General features: G+C 32.5%; 1 protein-coding gene across 9 annotated transcripts in view; it reads left to right on the forward strand.

Annotated features, from left to right (window-relative positions):
* The window catches only part of LOC132553269 (rap1 GTPase-activating protein 1-like), a 196,864-nt gene extending 177,948 nt beyond the window's left edge, over positions 1–18,916 (forward strand). For 7 of the 9 annotated variants that reach the window (XM_060217502.1, XM_060217500.1, XM_060217505.1 and 4 more), the window contains 18 exons: positions 160–249; positions 2,237–2,320; positions 6,579–6,635; positions 6,851–7,048; positions 7,350–7,453; positions 8,133–8,211; positions 8,553–8,690; positions 9,190–9,290; positions 9,788–10,076; positions 11,070–11,141; positions 11,392–11,478; positions 11,913–12,152; positions 12,477–12,556; positions 12,794–12,895; positions 13,125–13,287; positions 13,972–14,074; positions 14,274–14,365; positions 15,883–18,916. In XM_060217502.1, the coding sequence (XP_060073485.1) occupies positions 160–249; positions 2,237–2,320; positions 6,579–6,635; positions 6,851–7,048; positions 7,350–7,453; positions 8,133–8,211; positions 8,553–8,690; positions 9,190–9,290; positions 9,788–10,076; positions 11,070–11,141; positions 11,392–11,478; positions 11,913–12,152; positions 12,477–12,556; positions 12,794–12,895; positions 13,125–13,287; positions 13,972–14,074; positions 14,274–14,365; positions 15,883–15,972 (2,169 nt within the window). In that variant the 3' untranslated portion in view covers positions 15,973–18,916. The remainder of the gene's footprint in view (positions 1–159; positions 250–2,236; positions 2,321–6,578; positions 6,636–6,850; positions 7,049–7,349; positions 7,454–8,132; positions 8,212–8,552; positions 8,691–9,189; positions 9,291–9,787; positions 10,077–11,069; positions 11,142–11,391; positions 11,479–11,912; positions 12,153–12,476; positions 12,557–12,793; positions 12,896–13,124; positions 13,288–13,971; positions 14,075–14,273; positions 14,366–15,882) is intronic. The other 2 variants (XM_060217503.1, XM_060217504.1) reach the window with 2 other exon arrangements.
* The last annotated feature ends 2,075 nt before the right edge of the window (positions 18,917–20,991 follow it).

The raw sequence follows: 20,991 nt of genomic DNA on the forward strand, positions 1-20,991 counted from the left end.
TACACTAGTAATCACCTTTTTTTCCAGCAGATAATTTTTTTTCTTCGATTTTACACATCGTTCCTACCAGTTATTTCCATGTTAATGCTGACAAATTGCATGAAATTTCTCCAAGATTACCTAATTTGGAATTACTTTTTACATTTCATGTGTTTCTAGTCAACCCAGGCATTGTACGAGATGCTGGTACGGACGCAGGAAAGAGGCCGTATTGACGACCAAAGATGCAACATGCCAACGTTTAAAAAGGTAATTGTAGATGCATTGCATGTTCTAGGAAAATCAGAATTTGTAATATGATTCTGCTTGCTTGAGGGGGAATGCATTTTACTAATAGCTTCATGCATATAATCCTTATCTGCTGATTTATCTGACCAAGATAAAGATGATGTAGTTCTGCATAGAGGAAATTAGGATAATATAGGCTAGACTCCCCCCTAAATAGCTATAATAGACCGGATATCTTCCAATGAAGGTCCAAGTCCATTGCTTTTTTATGGGGATGGAGCCTAATATGAAATGTCTTTATATAAACAAGCATTTGCACTTGATCTGATGTTTTTTAATGGTATAACGATTGGCATATTTATATATATATATGAATGTGGTGCATTATGGGGAATTTTTAAAACAATTTACTGAGTGCATGGAGACTAATTTCTTCATAAAGAATTAATTATTTGAAAACTTACCAAAATTGCTCATTTTGCAGGAATATATGATGAGAGGGAAAGTGATTCATTGTCAAACTGAATTTCAAAGTCTAGATTGTGTTTCAATTTACACAAGTTAAGTGTTGGTGAGATCTATATCGGTGGAAAAAACAAGGTTTGGCGAACAGTTATAAAGTATTGCCACTGGCAAAATGTCTGCACTAATATCAAGATGTCTTGTGCATTGATTGAAGATACGTGTCTATCTGCAGACATCAAAAACATGATGAGAACATGCTGTGCTAGAGTCCTGAAGAACCAATATCGCAAAAAAATGATTGATATCAAATGTATAGTATTATGTAGCTCTATTTAGAATTTCATGAAATTGATTTAAAATAGCAAATGGGATAGGAAATATACTGATAGACATTTCTCTGCACTTTTGTTTATTTTTTTACAAGCTTTCAAATAGATACTGTTTGATTTGAGAATTCATTTTTTATGTTCAAGTCACTGAGATTTTTTTCTAATGTATATTAGTCCCTGGTAAGATTGATGGAAAAGTGGTTAAGAACTAATAAGAAAAAATTCTTTAAAAATTTTATATCCGTGAATCATGACTTTTAACTGACTATTGTTCTGTGAGATTCTTATTAAAGGCACCTTAATGTTTGGATAATGACAGGGTCTTGTTGCAGCCAGATGTGACATCCCTTAAGAAAAATAATGAGACAGTAGAGGGCGTAGCTGGGATCTACATGTACATGAAATTCAAACCTTTTGAAAAAAGTGTTTGATAGCTGTTGCCCCTTTACATTTAATGAGCAGATGCTTGCTGTTTATAATACTAACATAATGTTGTACATTATACTGTCAACCTTTTTTTAAAAAAAAAATAATTTAAACACGTAATATAAAGTCAACAGATTATTGGTTGTTGATGATGGCTACAAAAATCCACACAGACTTTCACTTCCTGGTTACCATGCACTCACTGCTATAGTCACCCTTTAAAACATCCTATAATTTCATTGCATCAAAAAAAAGGAGAAAACTAGTTCAATCATCCATCATTATTTCTTAAGAGAAATTTTTAAACTTCATATAATTAAAACAGAGAAGAAAAATGGGAAAGATCCAAATTTTAAAGAACACATAAAGACCAAACAATGGTTTTCTTCAAGATCCCATTGGGATCTCTTGTATGTAGTACCAGTTAAAGGCTGTGTTTTCAAAATTTAAAAATGTCTGATGTGGTGGGAAGTTTGGAAATAAAATTAGATAGTTGATAAGAATAGCTTAAGATTTTTGGTTAAATCAGCTGAACAATATGAACAGAAATACCTTTTGAGGATACAACCACCACTGAATGACAATTGATTCAAATTATTTTTCAGTTTTTTTTTTTATATTTTTTGATAAAAATACAGAAATACTTAGTAGTCACTTCCTGAAAATGAAAAATAGAAAAAAAATGTGTCATTTCACAAGAGAGCATATTTCGTTACATGGTCTTTCAATACATACTCATCATTCCTAAGCCATCACATCACACGACCTGCTTCTATATTTTGCTCTAGGGTCCAGATTTTTTCGAGTTGCTACTTAAATACCAAAGTCGTCGCTATGAGGACCAGCGTTGCGCCATGCCTACTACACCTAAGGTTTGCTTACACTAACCTACAGAAGTAGGTCACTGCTAGCTTATCTAGGTCACTGCTAGTTCTGTCAATGTCAGGGTCACATTGGAAGGAAATCATAGGCTGAGATATGTTATTTTTTCACCAAATTTGGTATAAAAAAATTTATTCATGAAAATTGCCAGAAATATCTTGTCAGTTTGATATTTTTTTTTTGCTCCCCGAAAATTTCAGGAGAGCATATAGTCGCTGTTTTGTTTTAAAACATATCTGTAATACATTTGATTATAATTTCTGTTTCTGAAATATTTGTTTTTAAATGAGTTCAATACAATCTGATGTATTTTTTTAAAATTATTTTTTTTGGAAGAACAAATTTCAATTATTGCGCCCTCGTGATCCTGACAATATTTGTGCTACATCTTGCTAATGTGTTGCTGTGTTGTCTTGTCTTGTAAAATTTTCATCTGTAATGGAACCAGATATGCATTTCAGTCATCCATCTTCGATAAACGCTGAAATTCTACAGTCCTTTCTAGTGGCTATGATTTATTGTTCAGCAGTTCAGCAGTTCAATAATCACTGTCTGATTTCTAGAAATATTTGAATATTCTCATAGAATGCTGAGGATGTATTTTATATCTTTCGTTTGCTTACAAATGTGCAAACTAAATTGAATGACTGATGACTATGTTTCTTTTATGAATATGAATATAAAATTTACAGCATAATATAGTACATCATAACATAGCATAACAACATAGCATATACATGTAGCATAACATAGCATAACAACTTAGCATATACATGTAGCATAACATAGCATAACAACATAGCATATACATGTAGCATAACTTCATAACAACATAGCATATACATGTAGCATAACAACATAGCATATACATGTAGCATAACTTCATAACAACATAGCACATACATGTAGCATTACTTCATAACAACATAGCACATACATGTAGCATAACTTCATAGCAACATAGCATATACATGTAGCATAACTTCATAACAACATAGCACATACATGTAGTGTAACTTCATAACAACATAGCACATACATGTAGCGTAACTTCATAACAACATAGCATATACATGTAGGATAACTTCATAACAACATATAGCACATACATGTAACGTAACTTCCTAATAACATAGCACATACATGCAGCATAAGATAGCAAATTATTTAGCATAGGGTTGGTATAGTCATTATTTGGTTCTTTTGAAAGTATACTTAGATTAAGGTATAAACATGGGAATATTATTTCTCTACAATGACTGGGACTACATATATGATATATTCTTTAGATGTGTACGGTATACTAAGATTTTAGTGACTAATTAGAAACTCGCTGAGGCCTAATTGTACAATAAATTTCAATCAATACTTTTTATTCCAGTCAAGATTGTGTATAAAATATCTGTATAAAACCAACATTAGCTTTATATAAAAACATTGGTACTCTGTTTTACAACTGTGATGATTGCATGGTTTTGATATCTGAATACATCTAGTGTTATTGTTGGTTAATGAAGCATGGTAGCTTTTTTAAGATGTTCACATCTACATGTGTTCATCATATAATTTGCTGATTTTTTCTTTTTGATTTTGTTGTTAGAATGTAGAGCATTTTGTATTTAGAAAAATTACCCAGGAAAGGATAAATAGTTTTTTTTGTTTTTAATTTAAAACGGGGCATTTAATCTGCTGTAGAACACCAGAAGTTGACTTTTCATAATTTTTAACATGTGATAATTTGTTAAACTTGATAACGAAGAAAAGATAATCTTGATCGGCTGTATATTTGTGATGGGTACACATCTTTTCCTAAGTTTTACATTTAACGGTGTAATCAATATAATTGACGTTATTCCATCATGTTTTTGTGTTGATCACGGTAAAGGAACTCATGCTGCTGTCATTAAGTCTGTTGTGCTGTATAAATCATTATACACAGTGATAGTATCAGAATGGATGACGGTTTATGAATACATGTAAATATAATGATAGATTTTATCACGCAAACGGCAAGGAGGTCTACACAGTCTCATGCATACGATACATACATAGTTTTATTTTTATGATTACAACTCCATAGAAATAATGTAGAGTTATCTCCCTTGTTTCTAAATGGAGACTCCATTCCTTGAGGCTCTGCAATTAGCTATGATTGAGGACACATTGAGAAATTTATATTTATTGTGTTCCAGCATTACAGCTTAAATATTTTCATGATCTGACTGTAAAATGGCTATGATATCACTGATTGGTTAAGTATCGATACTTATATATAAATATATGTAAATACAAAGTTAAAAGTTCAGAGGTCAAAGAATATAGTTTATCAGAAAAGTTGAAGTTATATACAACAACACAAAAAAAAATACAATGTATATGATATTATAAAAAAAGAATACATTTGGTTTCTGTAATAAAGCAGGATTACCATTTTAGTTTATGTATTGTCATGGATATAACCGTATCTGCTTTTGAGAATGTTCTGTTCTATTTCTTTTTTTCATTATTATTGTTTTTTCTTTTTTAATCTTTTACGATAATAAATGATACTTATAAATCTACCCTTGTAAATTGCTGTCCATTAAGAACAACTTAAGCTACTTATGCAAGATACTTTTAATGGGTATTTTTAAAACGATTGACCTGTTAATCCCCATATCTTGACTTTTAGACTTTCCCTGTATCTCCGACAAATACTTATTGCATATTGCATGAGAAACAACATAATGAAACCTATCCAGTTGATAAGTCTATAGACACAGCAGAATAAGTATTATGTAGTGTTGATGGGTATTGTGACTTTTATGATAACACAGTTGTCAGTTACTTTCAATGGTATAGCATGGCAACCTTGTAGCTTGAACTCAAACTTGTCAAGTTTCTATCAATTCGAGGTCAAATGTGGTGAGAATACTCGCTTGATTCTATTGAAGTGTCACCAGTCTAGATACGAAAGAACATCATTTATACATATAAATGTCTCATATGATATTTAACGTCAAGGTCCTTCTTACGGCTTTTCCATAAAAAGAAGGCTGGTCCTTGTAGAAACTTCAGAGACATTTTACAATTACAAAAGCTATATTCATTAATAATTTAATCCTGTCTCCATGGTAACCTCAATATGGTGTCAAAATCATGACAGCAATTTTACCCAGTGACATGCTGAACTCTTTAACCTCTTATTTCAAATCCTTGGCTAATGTACACCAGCAGTTGATATTATAGGCTCCACTTCAGTGTAAACCTTGTTCATCCTGTTGTCAGTCCAGAGAACCAACATAATTATTTCATCTCAAAATAAGCCATTAGATAATTGTAGGACAGTTAACTAACATTTATAAGTAATAGATGTTGATGGGCTTATTACCGGGCAGGGGTTTGTTGTTGAATATATGTATATATAAATATGATATATATACATCCAAAATAATTTCAATTTTTACAAACTCCATTTTGATGTTGTATGCATGTAATTGTTCAATGTTTTCACATGTGGGTGTTTCTGGGTGTTATTAGCAGATTACATGTTTTCTATTTCCTTGTCGTTTTAATGTCGGGGGTGAAAGTATTGCCTTTAAACATCATCATTCTGTTGTTTCTGCTCATTCATTCTTTAAAAGATACAGATATAAAACTGTAATTTGGAATGTTGCTGTATAATGATAAAATGCAGGTCAAACTCAGTCACGGTTAAAGTATTTTATCCTGACAGAGTTACGGTCATTTAATTTTCCGAAATTATATCAAATTTTCATGAAAATGATGTAATCAACATTGAATGTCCTTGTCAAACTCCATTGGAAATTTTAAAACACCTCTTAACCATGTCAATCACTCTAAAATGCTCAAAACTTTTCCTTGGGTCCTGGGGTAGGGGGAGGGAGGGCATTCATGTATCTAGTATTTAGCAAAAGAGGCATGACCGGAAAAGGTTTTCAAGGTGTACAGAAATCTAAATATAATTGTCGGAATCTCATTCAAAGAAGCTACAAACATTTTTGTGACCTCAATATAAGTATACTATACACATTTTGTTTGAATTAATTTCTCTTGAAATAAATAATTTCAAGTTCACAAAATCATAGTAGAAAATTATGAAACCTTTAACTGTAATAGTGAAAACATTGATCCAGAATCGTTTAGGATATTATTGAATCGTTATCTTTAAATCTCAATTATTAATTAAATCTTCATCAATTTTGTTGAGGTTGAATTAAAATTCTAAGTATACTTTTGTTTTTTCAGATTTCTCCTAGCGTAACGCCATCAGAACTGAAAAAAGTGTTTGAAACGGTAGAAGAGGTAAGATCTACAGCATCACATTGGTCATTTACAATAATTGTTGTTTAATTTACAATATACATGTAAATAGTCTAAATTTCTAGTCCAAATATTTTTCTTAAAATGAAATGCTTTACATATTTATTGCTTGTTACAAACTAACGTCGTTTTCATAAAAAAGGTTGTATTTTGGAGTTCATTAGTTTTTTTCTACATCATCTTTATTAAATTTGCAGGTTTTGAAAAGGCCTGGTCCTTACCCTATGGTTCTGCCCCCTTCAAATGGAGGATACTGGATAGAGGGAGCTGATCAAAGCTGTAAATCATGTGACAAGAGGCGGAGCTATGAGAACGGGATAAATAGTTGTGCGAATGATTGTAGAATAGAATTTGATGAAACGGCACACTGCTATAGACAGCATTTCCTTGGGAGGGTAAGTGTCTCTAATGTTTATATGCCCAATAAGGATATACCATTTAGCTGGTTATAGGCGCAGCAATATTTTTGCTGTTTTTTACTGTATATTAATGTAATTACAAAAATTATTTGGTGAAATAATGAGACACATGTGTACTACATGCCCCATTATATCCTGTTTGCGAAATTTTGATTTGTAAAAGTGTAATGCAATTGTTTTAAACACGAAACTTTTTGTATTTTTCTAAACAAGACTTTTTGTTTCATTTGTTTATAAACTTGGTATCTCCCCAATAAAACATTTTATTTGGTTCCAGGAACACTTCAATTATTACACAGAAGACGACAATCTAGGGCCTATGATTTTATCTATGAAGGAAGAATATGTGTCTGATCAGGAACATGTTCGGGCAATACTCAGGTAATGTCGTAATTTCTAGGTAAAACAGGTAATTTCGTAATGCATGAACAATTCTTAAATATTTCCTTATGTAATGAAAGTAATGCTTGTACCGCCAACAAATTGAAAACGAAACCAAATAAGGTTTTTATTAACAGATATATGGAAATGTGTGAGCAACAGGAACTATGATGAATACAATAAGAATTCAGCAAAGGAACTTTAAGTATTAATAAAGAAAAGAAATAAAAACTCAAAATTTGCCCCAAACCAGTTTAATCACCATAAGTGAGCCTTCAGGAATCGTTACTCAGAAAAATTAATAATCGTTTGGTATTTGGGTCTTCTGATTAAGTTAACCATCCTAACAAAATCCTTTGATTTGATTATTGCAATTTAACTCTGTCATGTAATATTGAACTTAAGGAACCAAATTTTATCAAGACATCTTAATAAAAGAAAAAATTAAACCATTTGCCATTGGCAACACTTTAATTTACTAATGAGATTGGACTTTTTATTACACGGCATCTTAGTCTGTTACATTATGTCTGAATCTTATATCAGAACAGAATTCTGACTAAAAGAATACCATTGAACTCCTTTTTAAATTTCAGATATATGCATATATATATATAAGTATATTTTCTTCTTTTTTTTTCTTATTTAACTTTAAAAATAAAAATTGATATATTTTCAGAACACGTTGTTCAACACAGCATAAGCTGATACCTGTAGAACAGTTGGATTCCATACCAAACCCAATCAAAGTAGCCAAGGTAAGTTAATACTGTACTGAACTCAGTCATATTGACCAAGGGAAGTAACTCTGATAAACATTATGTAGATAAGGGAATTTATTTTTCTGAATGCCAAACACAATGGAAATTAGAAAGTCACTGAATTCGATCACATCAGCAAAGACAATTTGAAGTTGTATCTTTTTACCTAGCTGTAGTAACATTGTGTGCTTTGAAATGATACTGAAATTAAGTTACATACACATCTTACATACATATTCGTGATTATTAAATACTGGTACCTTACAAGTATGGGATACTAGATAAGATTTCAATAATACTAGCATAAAGCACACCAATTTGTTCTTGTACCCTTGCAGTGTGTTTGTGATGAAATTTCGGTTGATCGCTTCCACCCGGTTTTGACCACAAAAGGCTCGGAGATGATTGTACAGTATGACGAACATCACCTTACCAACGCCTACAAATTTGGCATCATCTACCAGAAATTTGGCCAGGTACCAGATTCATTACACATTATAATATGGATGACAATGACCGTCTTTTTTTTCTCCATGTTCACCTTTGACCTTCATTGTGATCAGATCAACTTGTAATGTTAGGGAGACTATCTGTAATTTGTTTAGATAATAAAAATTATTAAAGATGAAAAAGATTTCTTACATATAATGATCATAGGCCATTAGATCTTTCAGTACAATATTTTGTTCAAAAGCTGAAAAACTATGAGATCAAACCAACAGTGTCACTTGGTTGGTGATACTGCATAACCTGCAATCAATGTCATTTTGACTGACATTGCACAATTTTTTTGTCAAACTGCTGAAAATTTGACATGATTTCCAAAAAATTTACTTTGTGACGATTATAACCCATTGAATAAAGTCAGTTTATGTCTGTTTTTCATACTAGATTCTTCAGTTTAAGATTTAGTTTTGGTTATGAAAAAAGCCTTTCTTTGTATAAAATAATTAAGTGGTGAAATCTCTTTTAAAGACGACAGAGGAGGCGTTATTTGGGAACATATCTCATAGTGAGGCCATGGAGGATTTCCTCAGTGTGATAGGGGACAGGGTGCCGCTGAAGGATTTCAAAGGGTGAGTGATGTTTAAAGGGACATAACTCTAACATAATTCTTAAATTAAGAATTTTCCTGAAAGAACTGGAAATACATTTTTAAAAGTCAGTCACTTCTGATGGTAAACAGTTCTGGACAGAAATAGGATCACAAAGTGGTGATTTAACACAATTTTCAGTAACATTAATTTTCGGTAATTAAGATGAAGTGAATTTCATAACCCTACCATCTCACATTTTCCCTTTAGGAATGGGTAAATATTACTATATTTTATATAGGTAAACTACGTTTTTAAGTGAAATTTCTAATAATTTAAATGTATAAGGTTTCTTAACATGGGATGGCAATTAATGTGATCACATTTTATTTATTACTAGAACGACAATGGCACTCAGGTGAGAGTGCAGGCTTTAAGTGGCCTCTTCGTTGAGGTGAATGTTGTAAAGAAGAAAAAAAATTTCTCATCAAAAAAAGGTTGAGATAATTTCTATATAGTGTATGCTTATATGTGTGTAGTTTTCGTGGAGGATTAGACACCCATCACAGCCAGACAGGGGAGAACTCTGTGTACACACGGTTACAAGACAAAGAGATTATGTTCCACGTGTCAACACTTCTTCCCTTCACTGAGGCCGACCCACAGCAGCTACAACGAAAACGTCACATCGGCAACGACATTGTTGCCATCATCTTTCAAGAGGAAAACACACCATTCGTGCCAAACATCATCGCCTCGCATTTCCTACATTCATATATTGTGATACAGCCAGTTATTGACCCAGAGACGAAACAAACACGTTACAAGGTACAGAATCTCATATGTTACCAGGATAGATAACTCTATATACTTGATCCCTACTTCTACATCTCCCACGTCATTTCTTAATACTCACACTTGTTGTAAAGAAAAGATAATTCTACTCGCAACACCCAACTGCATGTGTTACAATGAATGTATACTAGTCTGAATGCCCCTGTATTGAAGGTAATACTTTACCAATGACATGCCTACTTTACATGCTGCAAGTTACAAAGTGTATACACCCATCTTCTCATTATCGAAATGCTCCCAATTCAAGGGAGATAACTGTCGCAATCATACCTCTTTTCCTACTCTTTCTATTAACTGCCTAATTCAGAAAGGCAGGTAACTTTTCCTGTGTTTGTCATACATTCTTTTACAATATTGCATAAATATGACTCTATAACATTTATCCCTTTCATTCTTTGGTACATTGTATAACAATTTTGTAGAATGTGTTAAAATTAATTAAAGCTGGATTAGATAATCAAAACAGAATTTCAACAACTAATTTAGCCTAGAGTAAATTATAATACCAATTCATGCTTTCCTGTTAAATTTATTGATACTTTTTCAGAAGAATACAAGTTGGTGTTGACCGTTTACATGAACCCGTAATTAACACCTGTTTATATTGACCAGTAATTAACACCTGTTTACATTGACCAGTAACTAACACCTGTTTACCTTGACCAGTAATTAACACCTGTTTACATTGACCAGTAATTAACACCTGTTTATATTGACTAGTAATTAACACCTGTGTACATTGATCAGTAATTAACACCTGTTTACATTGACCAGTAATTAACACCTGTTGACATTGACCAGTAATTAACACCTGTTTACATTGACCAGTAATTAACACCTGTTTACATTGACCAGTAATTAACACCTGTTTATATTGACTTGTAATTAACACCTGTTTACATTGACTAGTAATTAACACCTGTTTACATTGATCAGTAATTAAAACCTGTTTATATTTTATCACAGGTGAGTGTAACAGCCAGGGATGATGTGCCAGAGTTTGGACCCAAACTGCCAAAGGATGGAATGTTTGAGAAGGTGAGTGTGTGGCCATCAGTTTCCTGCCAGTAAAACAAGTTTTCTAATAAAATCAAATACAGTATGCCACAGTAAATGGGTATTGACATGCCTTGGTACTAAATTCAAAAAAGTAAAACCAATTAAGACTGATATTGAATATTATCGTTTAGATCACAGATTTCAAGTTGTTTAAATGTGTGTTACATTAATGAGAAACAAAAGCAGTAAGTAGTTCTTGGTGCTTAAGAGTTATGTTATTATTTTCCAGGGACCAAAATTCCGCGACTTTCTCCTGACCAAGCTTGTAAATGCTGAAATGGCATGCTATAAGGGGGAAAAGTTTGCCAAATTAGAGGTAAGATATCTACGTTTTACTTTTAATGTGTACCTCATATTATATGACATGTTGAACAGGTATTATATTGCATGAACAATATTTGGCCTTATTTAAGACCCTTTATGCTAAGCATTGAAGAAAGATTAATATCGTCGAAGAAATTTCTGAAATTCGTTGTGAAAAATGGTACTTATAAAAAAAAAAATGGATTTTATAGAAAAGTTTTGAATGCTTGTAACACATAATGCTAAGTTATAGCTCTTACTTCTATACTTATCACAAAGCAATCTGTTTATTGTGTACAACACAATGCCAAACTCCATCAGGAAGGTGCAGACAAGAAAGTGTGGTGTGGATAAAAGGAAACATATGTATGTTCTGATATTTGAAATTCTCTGAAAAATCAGGAAATCTTACCGTTTTTCACTGGAGTTTTACATCCATCATTTCAGGAACGTACACGAGCTGCATTACTTGAATGCCTTCACCAGGAATTACAACGGAAACATATAGAAGTCTTCGGGATGCTTCCTGTCCTCAGTTGTAAAACTGAGAGTAAAACATTCATTGAATCCTTCAAACGTGTGTTAAGTACCAAAGGGAGAAACCAGTCGGATACAAATCTTCCTTTGTCTGGGCGACGGAACGGTACCGCCTTGCCGACTGTTGGTGAGGACGACAAACCGTCCAGCGTAAGTACAAATGTTAATACACTGGTCAACATAATGGTCACTTTGGTATTATTTATGCATTGTAGGTCACATCCATTGTGCTTTGATTCGTAATGAAATGATACTTAAGCTCACAATTCTAACTTTTCGTTTACACTTTATCTCAGTTTGTTAAACAATCCCAAATACACTTCAGTGATTAATGTAAATCATTGTCAGTAGGACTTTTCTTAGAACAAAAATTTTATTTTGATAATCTTAAATGGATCTGAAAATGTTTTAACATTGAAAGTATAAAAATAATGGTTGATGTGTTATAAATATAAAATCTGATGTTGATTTCAGCCCAAAAAATCGCCATCACCGAATAAGAAGTTGAGTCGACAGTTTTCTTCAAGTATTGAACGAAAACACAAAGAAAAACTGTAAGTTGTGTTTGTATATTTACAAACAAACAAAAAATTTTTAGATTTTAACCTTTTATAATGATGATTTAATTTTGATGAAACAATAAATTTCAAAGTGTTCATAATTTTACATGTATTTGCTCCACTGCTTTGAGAGTTATTAAAATTTGCCGTTACCTTGTTTAGGTATGTTTACCCAAAATAATGTTTATAATGTTTAAATACTTAACATTTATGATACATTTATTTTTACAGTGTTCAGAGAATCGACAGCCAAAGTACACAGTCATCCTACAAAACATGTAGTGCTCCCTCCAGTCCACAATCTAGTCCCAGTAGTACTGCCTCAGCCCCAAGGTAATTATCTCCCTTTGTCAGTGCAAGTTTTCTTACCTAGAATGGATTTACAGCTAGACTTCAGTATCTCCCAACAACAATACTTTCGTATAATTTTTGTTAACACTGAAGGCTTTCTGGAAACATTATCTGCATATCACCTTATCTAGTTTTGTCATGCTATAACTTAATTTCAACATGTACATTTTGCTATTTGCTTATCTAAAATAAATATTTACCTATCTTACAGAATTTGCTACAGTGGGCAACTATCTCCATCAAACTCTGAAAGTTCATTCAACAGTATTGAGGATTATAGTAGCACACCTCAAATGTGCAATCCTGAAGATTCGGACACTGGCATGGTAGGTCACCAGGGGGCGCCACCGACTACCCACAATGCACTTGTCCGGGTAGGACATCTTTTAGTTGTGTCAAAGTTGGGTCAAGGTCACTGAAGCATTTAAACACAATTTAACCAAATGAAAAGACACTGTAGATCTGTTTGTCTAGAAATGTGAAATTAACTTAATACAACTTTATAGCATATCATAGCAGACTAATTCAATGGTTCCTTTAAAATTTGTCTGATTGATTCTTCGAAAATCTTGTTTGAAATATTAATCTTGCAGGATTATATATAAAAAAAAAATGAAATGGTGCATTTTTGTAAGCATCTTAAAGAGACATGTTTTGATACAATGAAACCCATAAATATGTACTAACATATACCATTGTATAAATCCTACGGTCAGCCCAGAGGGCCAACACCTCTTCTCATTGGCGGATTTATTAAAGGACAAAATAACATTTGCTGTTAATACTACAACACAAGCTATATATATGGATTGGCTGATTTCTGATAAATTTGCTTCTTTAAAAGATACATAAAGTTGCCTTGACTCAACTGTTTTCAAAGTTAAACTGTTTAAATCTTCTCTATAACAAAGCACAATATTTGTGTGTAGATATATAGTTGGGAACTTTATAAAAATTGTTTTTTGTTCAAACCAGCAAAAACAAAGACCATCATCCCTAAATCAGATTGATCTTGGAAATTCAAAGGATTGATATGTAAAATCTCATTTAAATTACAGGAGAGCATGTCATCTGCAGGGACACCAAATAACTACACAAAACCGTCCATGTCTAACGTTTACCACGAAGACGGATGTGTTTTTATCACGGATTGTGATCATGGTGAGCAAAATGTTTTAATTCAGTATTGAAAAATGTAGATGCATTTTTACAAAGACTGGATACTTTTTAAGTGTGCATTTGTATTTATTTTGCACATATTTAATTACTCATATTGAAATATAAAGTTTCTTTCCAATTTGATGAAGTTTAAGAAAGATTTGCTTCAGCAGTTTGAATGATGATCTCTATTCTATTTCAGGCTGTGATACATCTCGACAGCAGCTGGAATTACTTAAATCAGAAATTCAAAAGTTAAAAAATGAAAAAATGGAATTACTTCGTCAAAACAAGGTAAAAATAAGGAGATTTTAATTGACTTGTCATATACATTAACATCTCATATTACATAATACAAACATATGTAACTGTGGAATGAGCAGAGCAGCCTTGCCTGGAAACGAGGACACAACAGTACACTTTACAGTACATTAATATCTATTTACACTTCATATACATAAAAGGTAGAACACAGCTTACATTATACATGCATACCCACATCCTCACAACACACTAAGATGTTCTGTCTGCCCTATTGTCTTCTACACAATCAAATCTCTGACATGTAGACGTGAGCATGACTAACCGACTGAGCCAGTATACATCACACTCAATGTGTACAATTACTCCCACGATCTGTAAAGGTGGGTGCAAACATTCCAAGCAATGGAATCTACTTATATTGGAGACAAACTACAGATTTCAGTGTAAGTCATTCTCTAGTCAAAACTTGTGAACGCTGGATACTGAGAGATTTGTATCACTGCCACATAGTAATAACACATACCTGACCCTGTCTTGGGTCAGATCAGATATGTATTGGCAGGTCTATATTCTTCTCTTCCAACCCTGAGGTAAAAACTGATAAAAGACGGAGGAGGATGTAAAATGTCCATAAAAATTGAAAAAAAAAACAAACTTTCCCAATCAGGCTTACATTTCACCCATACTTTTATAATTGAACAATCTTCGACTTTGTAATAAAGATTACTAATTTGGGCCTCCATACCTTCTGTACTTCAAATAATTTACATGCTTATGTAATTGTAATGAAATATAGAATTTTTTATAGATTAGATGATATGTAATGTTACAAATAGTACTATTATCTTCCTCATATCATAATTGCATAGCTGCAAAAAACATTGTGTCTGTACATGAAATATACACATGCTGTCATAAACACAAAAACAACTCTATCATACTTGAGTGGACCACTCTTTTAAAGAATGCTTAACCGGTCTTTGTCAGGTAAATTCTCTATCCAAATGTATAACTAGCACATACTGATAAACAAACAGGGTACAAACACTTACCACAGTCAGCTTTTGATCCATGGCACAGCCTATGAACAATTGAAATTTCAGTCAGTTTGACCCATATTTGGCCCTACCCATTAGCTCCTGGGGTCATGAAATGTTCAACTTTGGTAAAGCATCTAAAGTCATTTCCATCTACAAAGAATATTTGATTCTACCATACCTTGAATTTGAGAAGATTTTTAAAATTTCAATCAATTTGACCCATTTTGGCCTTCCCTCTTCAGGCCCAGGGGGATTGGGGACTGTATAATTTACAATTTTAGTTTACTTTAGCAATGGAAGGTTTTTGTAAAATTTCATTGAAATCGGAAGTCTGCCAAAAAAAGTTGAATTTGTAAAAGGTTTACAACACACAGGACTGGATATAAGGTGATCGCACATAATATATCATAGAAATTTTACATATTTAGATCATATTCAGCTCTATATCAGTTTACCCTATTGATTTTATTCTGTTTCCCTGATCACAGATTGGTTTTGTCTTTGTAGAATGGCCAGAAGGAGATTAACGGACTAAAACAAGAGGTTACTAGACTAAGACTTTCCACAATAGAAATCAGTGCTGAAGCTACGGTGTGAAACAGTGATGGTGATACATATATAGATTTCTATTTTTATCTTTAGTACGGGTGAAACAGAAGAGGATCTCCATGGGTATCCGGACACTTGTCTTCTGTTGATTTGAATGTTTGAACGAGCATCAGAGATTATCTTCCAAGTATAAACAGAATTTTCTGCAGTCTTTTTAAGGGAGATCACAACATCAGTCTTAAACAGATTTTAGAAGAAAAAAAATCTTGATGCCTTATGAAGGTAGAGCAACACAAATTCAATTGATGCTGTAGGTTGCGTTTATGTGAAGCCCACTTCATGTATGTGATAGTCCAAGGACTGTGGTCACAACAGGATTACTGAAATATATGGAGCTTGGATGCTTGTGTTCAGAATTTAAACTAATTGCTTACTTAATAATTAGTGAGAAAGCAGCTATACTTGTAGTAAAAGTATGTCCATCACTGCAGAGGAATCTATGATTCTTGGAGTTGACAAAATGTCCTCAACAACAAGCTTGGAAAATGACGGACTTGTCCATGTTTTTACATGCACTGTTAACTATGGAACTTTTGACATAATCATATGACCATGTTATCATAATGCATAAACAGTAAACAGTGTCTTTTATGGTGATAATTCCGTTTGATGTCACATATAAACTATGGTTTTAAGCAGCTTTTTCACATTAGTGTATATGTAAGTGGTTTTGGACCAAAGGACTTCATAAAATGGCCATTATTATTCTGGATTCCAAAAAGAAATTGTTACGGAGAGTTTCACAATGTGTTCATGTTTGATATTGCCATCATTGTTATCGTCATCGTTATTACTCTTTGCTTCTCAAGTGGTGGTATCTATAGACATGAAATTATCATATGACCTAATATGGAAGCTCCTGACAGGTCATGTGATCTTACGTATAATCCTTATATGGATACACAACCTTAGACTAACTGGATCTTGATTCATTGTTGCATTCCCCCCAGGTGTCTCATTTTAAGTGCTATATATAGATCTCTATATATCATTGTGTATACCTTGGTACTTCCCTTTTTTAACACTGTGAAATGTGAACGAATGGATAACTAAGCTTAATTAACACATGGCCGTGATAAACGATGGTTTATCGTTCTCAAAAATATCTTTTGATGCATTTTCCCAATTCTAAGATATTACCCGTTCTTTGTGAAAAAAATGTATAGTAAACCAGCATAAATATTTGCAGATCTAGAAATTGCATTTTGAAATGTGAAGCAATTCAATATGTACTATATATAATGCTAAATCAATTTGTGAAATTGTTGCTTTCAAATATAATTATTCTGCAAAGTTTGTTTGCATGCAAATATCTTTTGGTTTATGAAACTTATATAATTATATAATAAAGATTTGCAAATGAAAAAATGCACATTAATATGAAAAGCTGTCGGTAGAGTAATTAACTTAGAAAAATTTCATTTCTAGCATGTATTTGTAGGTCTGATCTTTGAAGAGTGTGATTCAAAGGAAGGTAATTGTAAAATTGACTGATAGTTACAATGTTAATGGAAAAATTCAAACAAACAATAGAACAATATTTTCTTGTAATTCTGCAGAAATATCATCAGTACTCTCAACATATTGTTGTAACAGCATTCATTTTGTGTCCAAGAAAGATTGTTAGCAAAAAATATAGCCATGTACAAGAAAATAAGTTCAAACTGGTGGTTTTCACTTGTAGTTGCTATTTCTTGTAAGCTCTGAACAAAATGACATAATATGCAGTAATGCTTTTAAATGTGAATTGATAGGTATTAACAACACTGTTGAAATACACTCCAGAACAGAGGAGACACAAACTTCTCCACCTGTAATATTTATTGAAAGTTTGCAAGTATACATACTTTGAGCATCTGCTTTTGTCAATAAATAGGGTTTGTAGTTACGAATTATTATTAGACTCAAAGTCTTTTAAATTGTTGTGTTGAACTATCAGACTGCATTTTCCATAAATCATTTGAACACTTGCTTTTTACCTTTGTTCCAAAGTATAAACATTGAATTTCAAAACACGATTAAATACAAAAAGAAAATATTATTGTTTGTGAGTGGCTGCACTTGCTCTGTAGGAAAGGATATCTTACTTAGGTTTGCTGAAACATTCATTCCAAACATAAAACATTAGCACCTCTGTTCTAAATGATGTGATCAGGTCTAAATCAACAATGTCTACCGTCAATGTCTGTGTTGTATTTTTGCCATAACTGTAGAAATAAATTTTCTTAGACTCCTTCAAAATTATTTTTTTTGCTCCTATGACAGTATTTAACCATCTTGTTGACAAATTAGCCAAAATACAAGTGTATAAGCACAGTTGGCTTGTTTTCAATCTCGTTGAAATTATGAATTAGGAATCAATTTTGTTTGTAAACATTTGGAATCTGTATACAATTACCAACCAACTTTTTTTTTCAAATTTAGATTCTTGTATATATTTCTCAACTGATAGTGACCCATCTTTTTTCTGACCTTGTAGCTATCGTCAGGAACTTTGTCCATGTATCTACAGTTACAGCAACATATCCAGTGACATTGGTCACTGGAACAAAATCATCAGTTGTTATGGTTACTTTAGGCTATGAACTTTCATTTCTATGGTTAAAGTAATATCGTCAGTGGCTATAGGTATCATAACACAATATCCAGTTGCTATGGTTACTGTATGTATACCCTAGTTGCTATGGTTACCATGTCTACAACCCAGTTGCTATGGTAAAGTTTTTGTCCCAGATGTGGCATCATTGGTGCTATAAAGTAGAGATTTATCATTTACAACCTTGTGCAATATATTTGTATAAAATGTGAATTCTTGAATGGAAATTTGTTCAATATTATATGTTTATTATAATATAACATGGCATTAAACATGTTGAAAAATATGCTCTGTTTGAATGTCAAAATAAAAACAAATCTAGTCTTCTGAAAAAAATGTCTTTTTTGTTTTTGTGTGTGTTTATGTGTGACTGTCAGGTATGAGACACTAGTCTTGCAGCTCTGCTAGACCCAAGAGGCCAGTAGCATACTGGGATGAAGGGCTACCAAATTTGTTCAAATGAATAACCTTGACCTACTTTAAATGTCACAGGGGTCTAATGTGTTAAAATATTTAAAAACTTCTTCTCAACAACCAGATGGCCCATGGTCATGATATTGGGCCAGTAGCATGCTGAAATGAAGGGCTAACAAGTTTGTTCAAAATGACCTTGGCTTTCATTCAAGGTCATATGGGTCAAATAAGCTAAACTCTTCAAACTCCTCAATAACTGAGAGGCCCAGAGACCTGACATTAGGTCTGCAGCATATTTGGATGAAGGTCCACCGCGTTTGTTCAAATGAATGACCTTGACCTTCAATCAAGGTCATGAGATATCTAATACATTTAAACAAATTCTCCTTAATAACAATGAGGGGACCTCAGGTGACCATTAAAGCCCATGATCCTCTTATTCAGAGTGCACATATTATAAACTTGGCATCAAAATGTCCTAATTGAAATAAGTAGAAAGGGATTCCTTGGTCAGTTTATTAATTTCTAAACTCTAAGTGATGATTTCTTTTCAGATTTTCATCCATACAAGTAAAAAAAAATGTTTTTTGAAGTGACATTGAACTTTGTTTTAAACTGTCCGAAAGGCTTCTGCATCTTCCCTTTTGCAACCAACATACCAAGAACAACATTTGTGTATTAATCATTATCCTAAAAAGAGGCAGACACTTAATGTGGCGAAAATGTAACTGTTATAATCCCCGATTCCATAGCCAAAAGGCCCATCAGTCCTGTATTAAACTGCTGATGTCTAGTCCAGTGAAATAAATAAAAAGTTAAAATATTTCAATTACTTGAGATCAATGTTTGTTCATGAACTAAAAAAAAATGTATGTTCCACACTGTCATAAAATTAACTAAGTAGACTTTAAAAGAAGTTTTTGTCAAAAGACATCATGCCAACATGAATTTTCAATTTACTAAAACAATGTGAGACAAAATAAGCTTGATTTTTATTGATTAGTGTAAACATTGTTTTGGTGGTATGATGGGTGGTTTTTTTTTCAATGGTTTTAACATTAAAAGCATGCATTTGAGTTTCATGTATTTGTTTTCAATAAAATTTTAGTGACCAAAACACCTGTCCCTGTATGACCCTAGCTATTGAAACCTTTGAACCCTTAATAAAAATTCTATCATTATCGTTGTATCTATGTTAAAAAGAATTGAGCAAAACAACAAAAAATACAATCAAAATTAGAAAAAATAGATTTTTAAATTGATCCTTCAAATAATTCGATAAATAATTTCTGACCAGCATGTGTGCTTCATAATTATAGAGACAAATCAATTCTCTTTTTGTTTTTCACAATAAATCTTAATTTTGTTGGTCATCAACAATATTTACATAGGGAGCTGAATATGTCAAACAAAGCTTTTTCTGTATGTTTTTTCTATATCGGCTCTTTATCAATGACCACCCTAATTACAAATTTATGATAGTTAGCACTCACTGTTTACATGAACTGCATTTGTCCTTTAATAAGGCTAACAGCCAACATATATGCTGTAAAGGTATATCAATTTTAGCTGTCATATTTTAGCACTTTTCATACTGAAAATATTGCACTAAAATATTATATTGTTGTCTAATGATAATAATAATGATACCACGAAATCCAGATGTTGATGTTCCATCTTCTATGTCCTCTGTATTTACCTTCCTTGATGAGGCTATATTAATACTGTTGGGTTCTATCAAATACTGTTGGGCTCTATTGAATACTGTTGGGCTCTATTGAATACTGTTAGGCTCTATTTAATACTGTTGGGTTCTATTGAATACTGTTGGGCTATATTGAATACTATTGGGCCCTATTGAATACTATTGGGCTCTATTGAATACTGTTGGTCTCTATTGAATACTGTTGGGTTCTATTGAATACTGTCTAGCTCTATTGAATACCGTTGGTCTCTATTGAATACTGTTGGGTTCTATTGAATACTGTTGGTCTCTT

The sequence above is a fragment of the Ylistrum balloti genome, unplaced genomic scaffold (assembly GCF_031769215.1).
Source record: "Ylistrum balloti isolate Yb309-2 unplaced genomic scaffold, AGI_CSIRO_Ybal_v1 Utg370312, whole genome shotgun sequence".
NCBI lineage: Eukaryota > Metazoa > Mollusca > Bivalvia > Pectinida > Pectinidae > Ylistrum > Ylistrum balloti.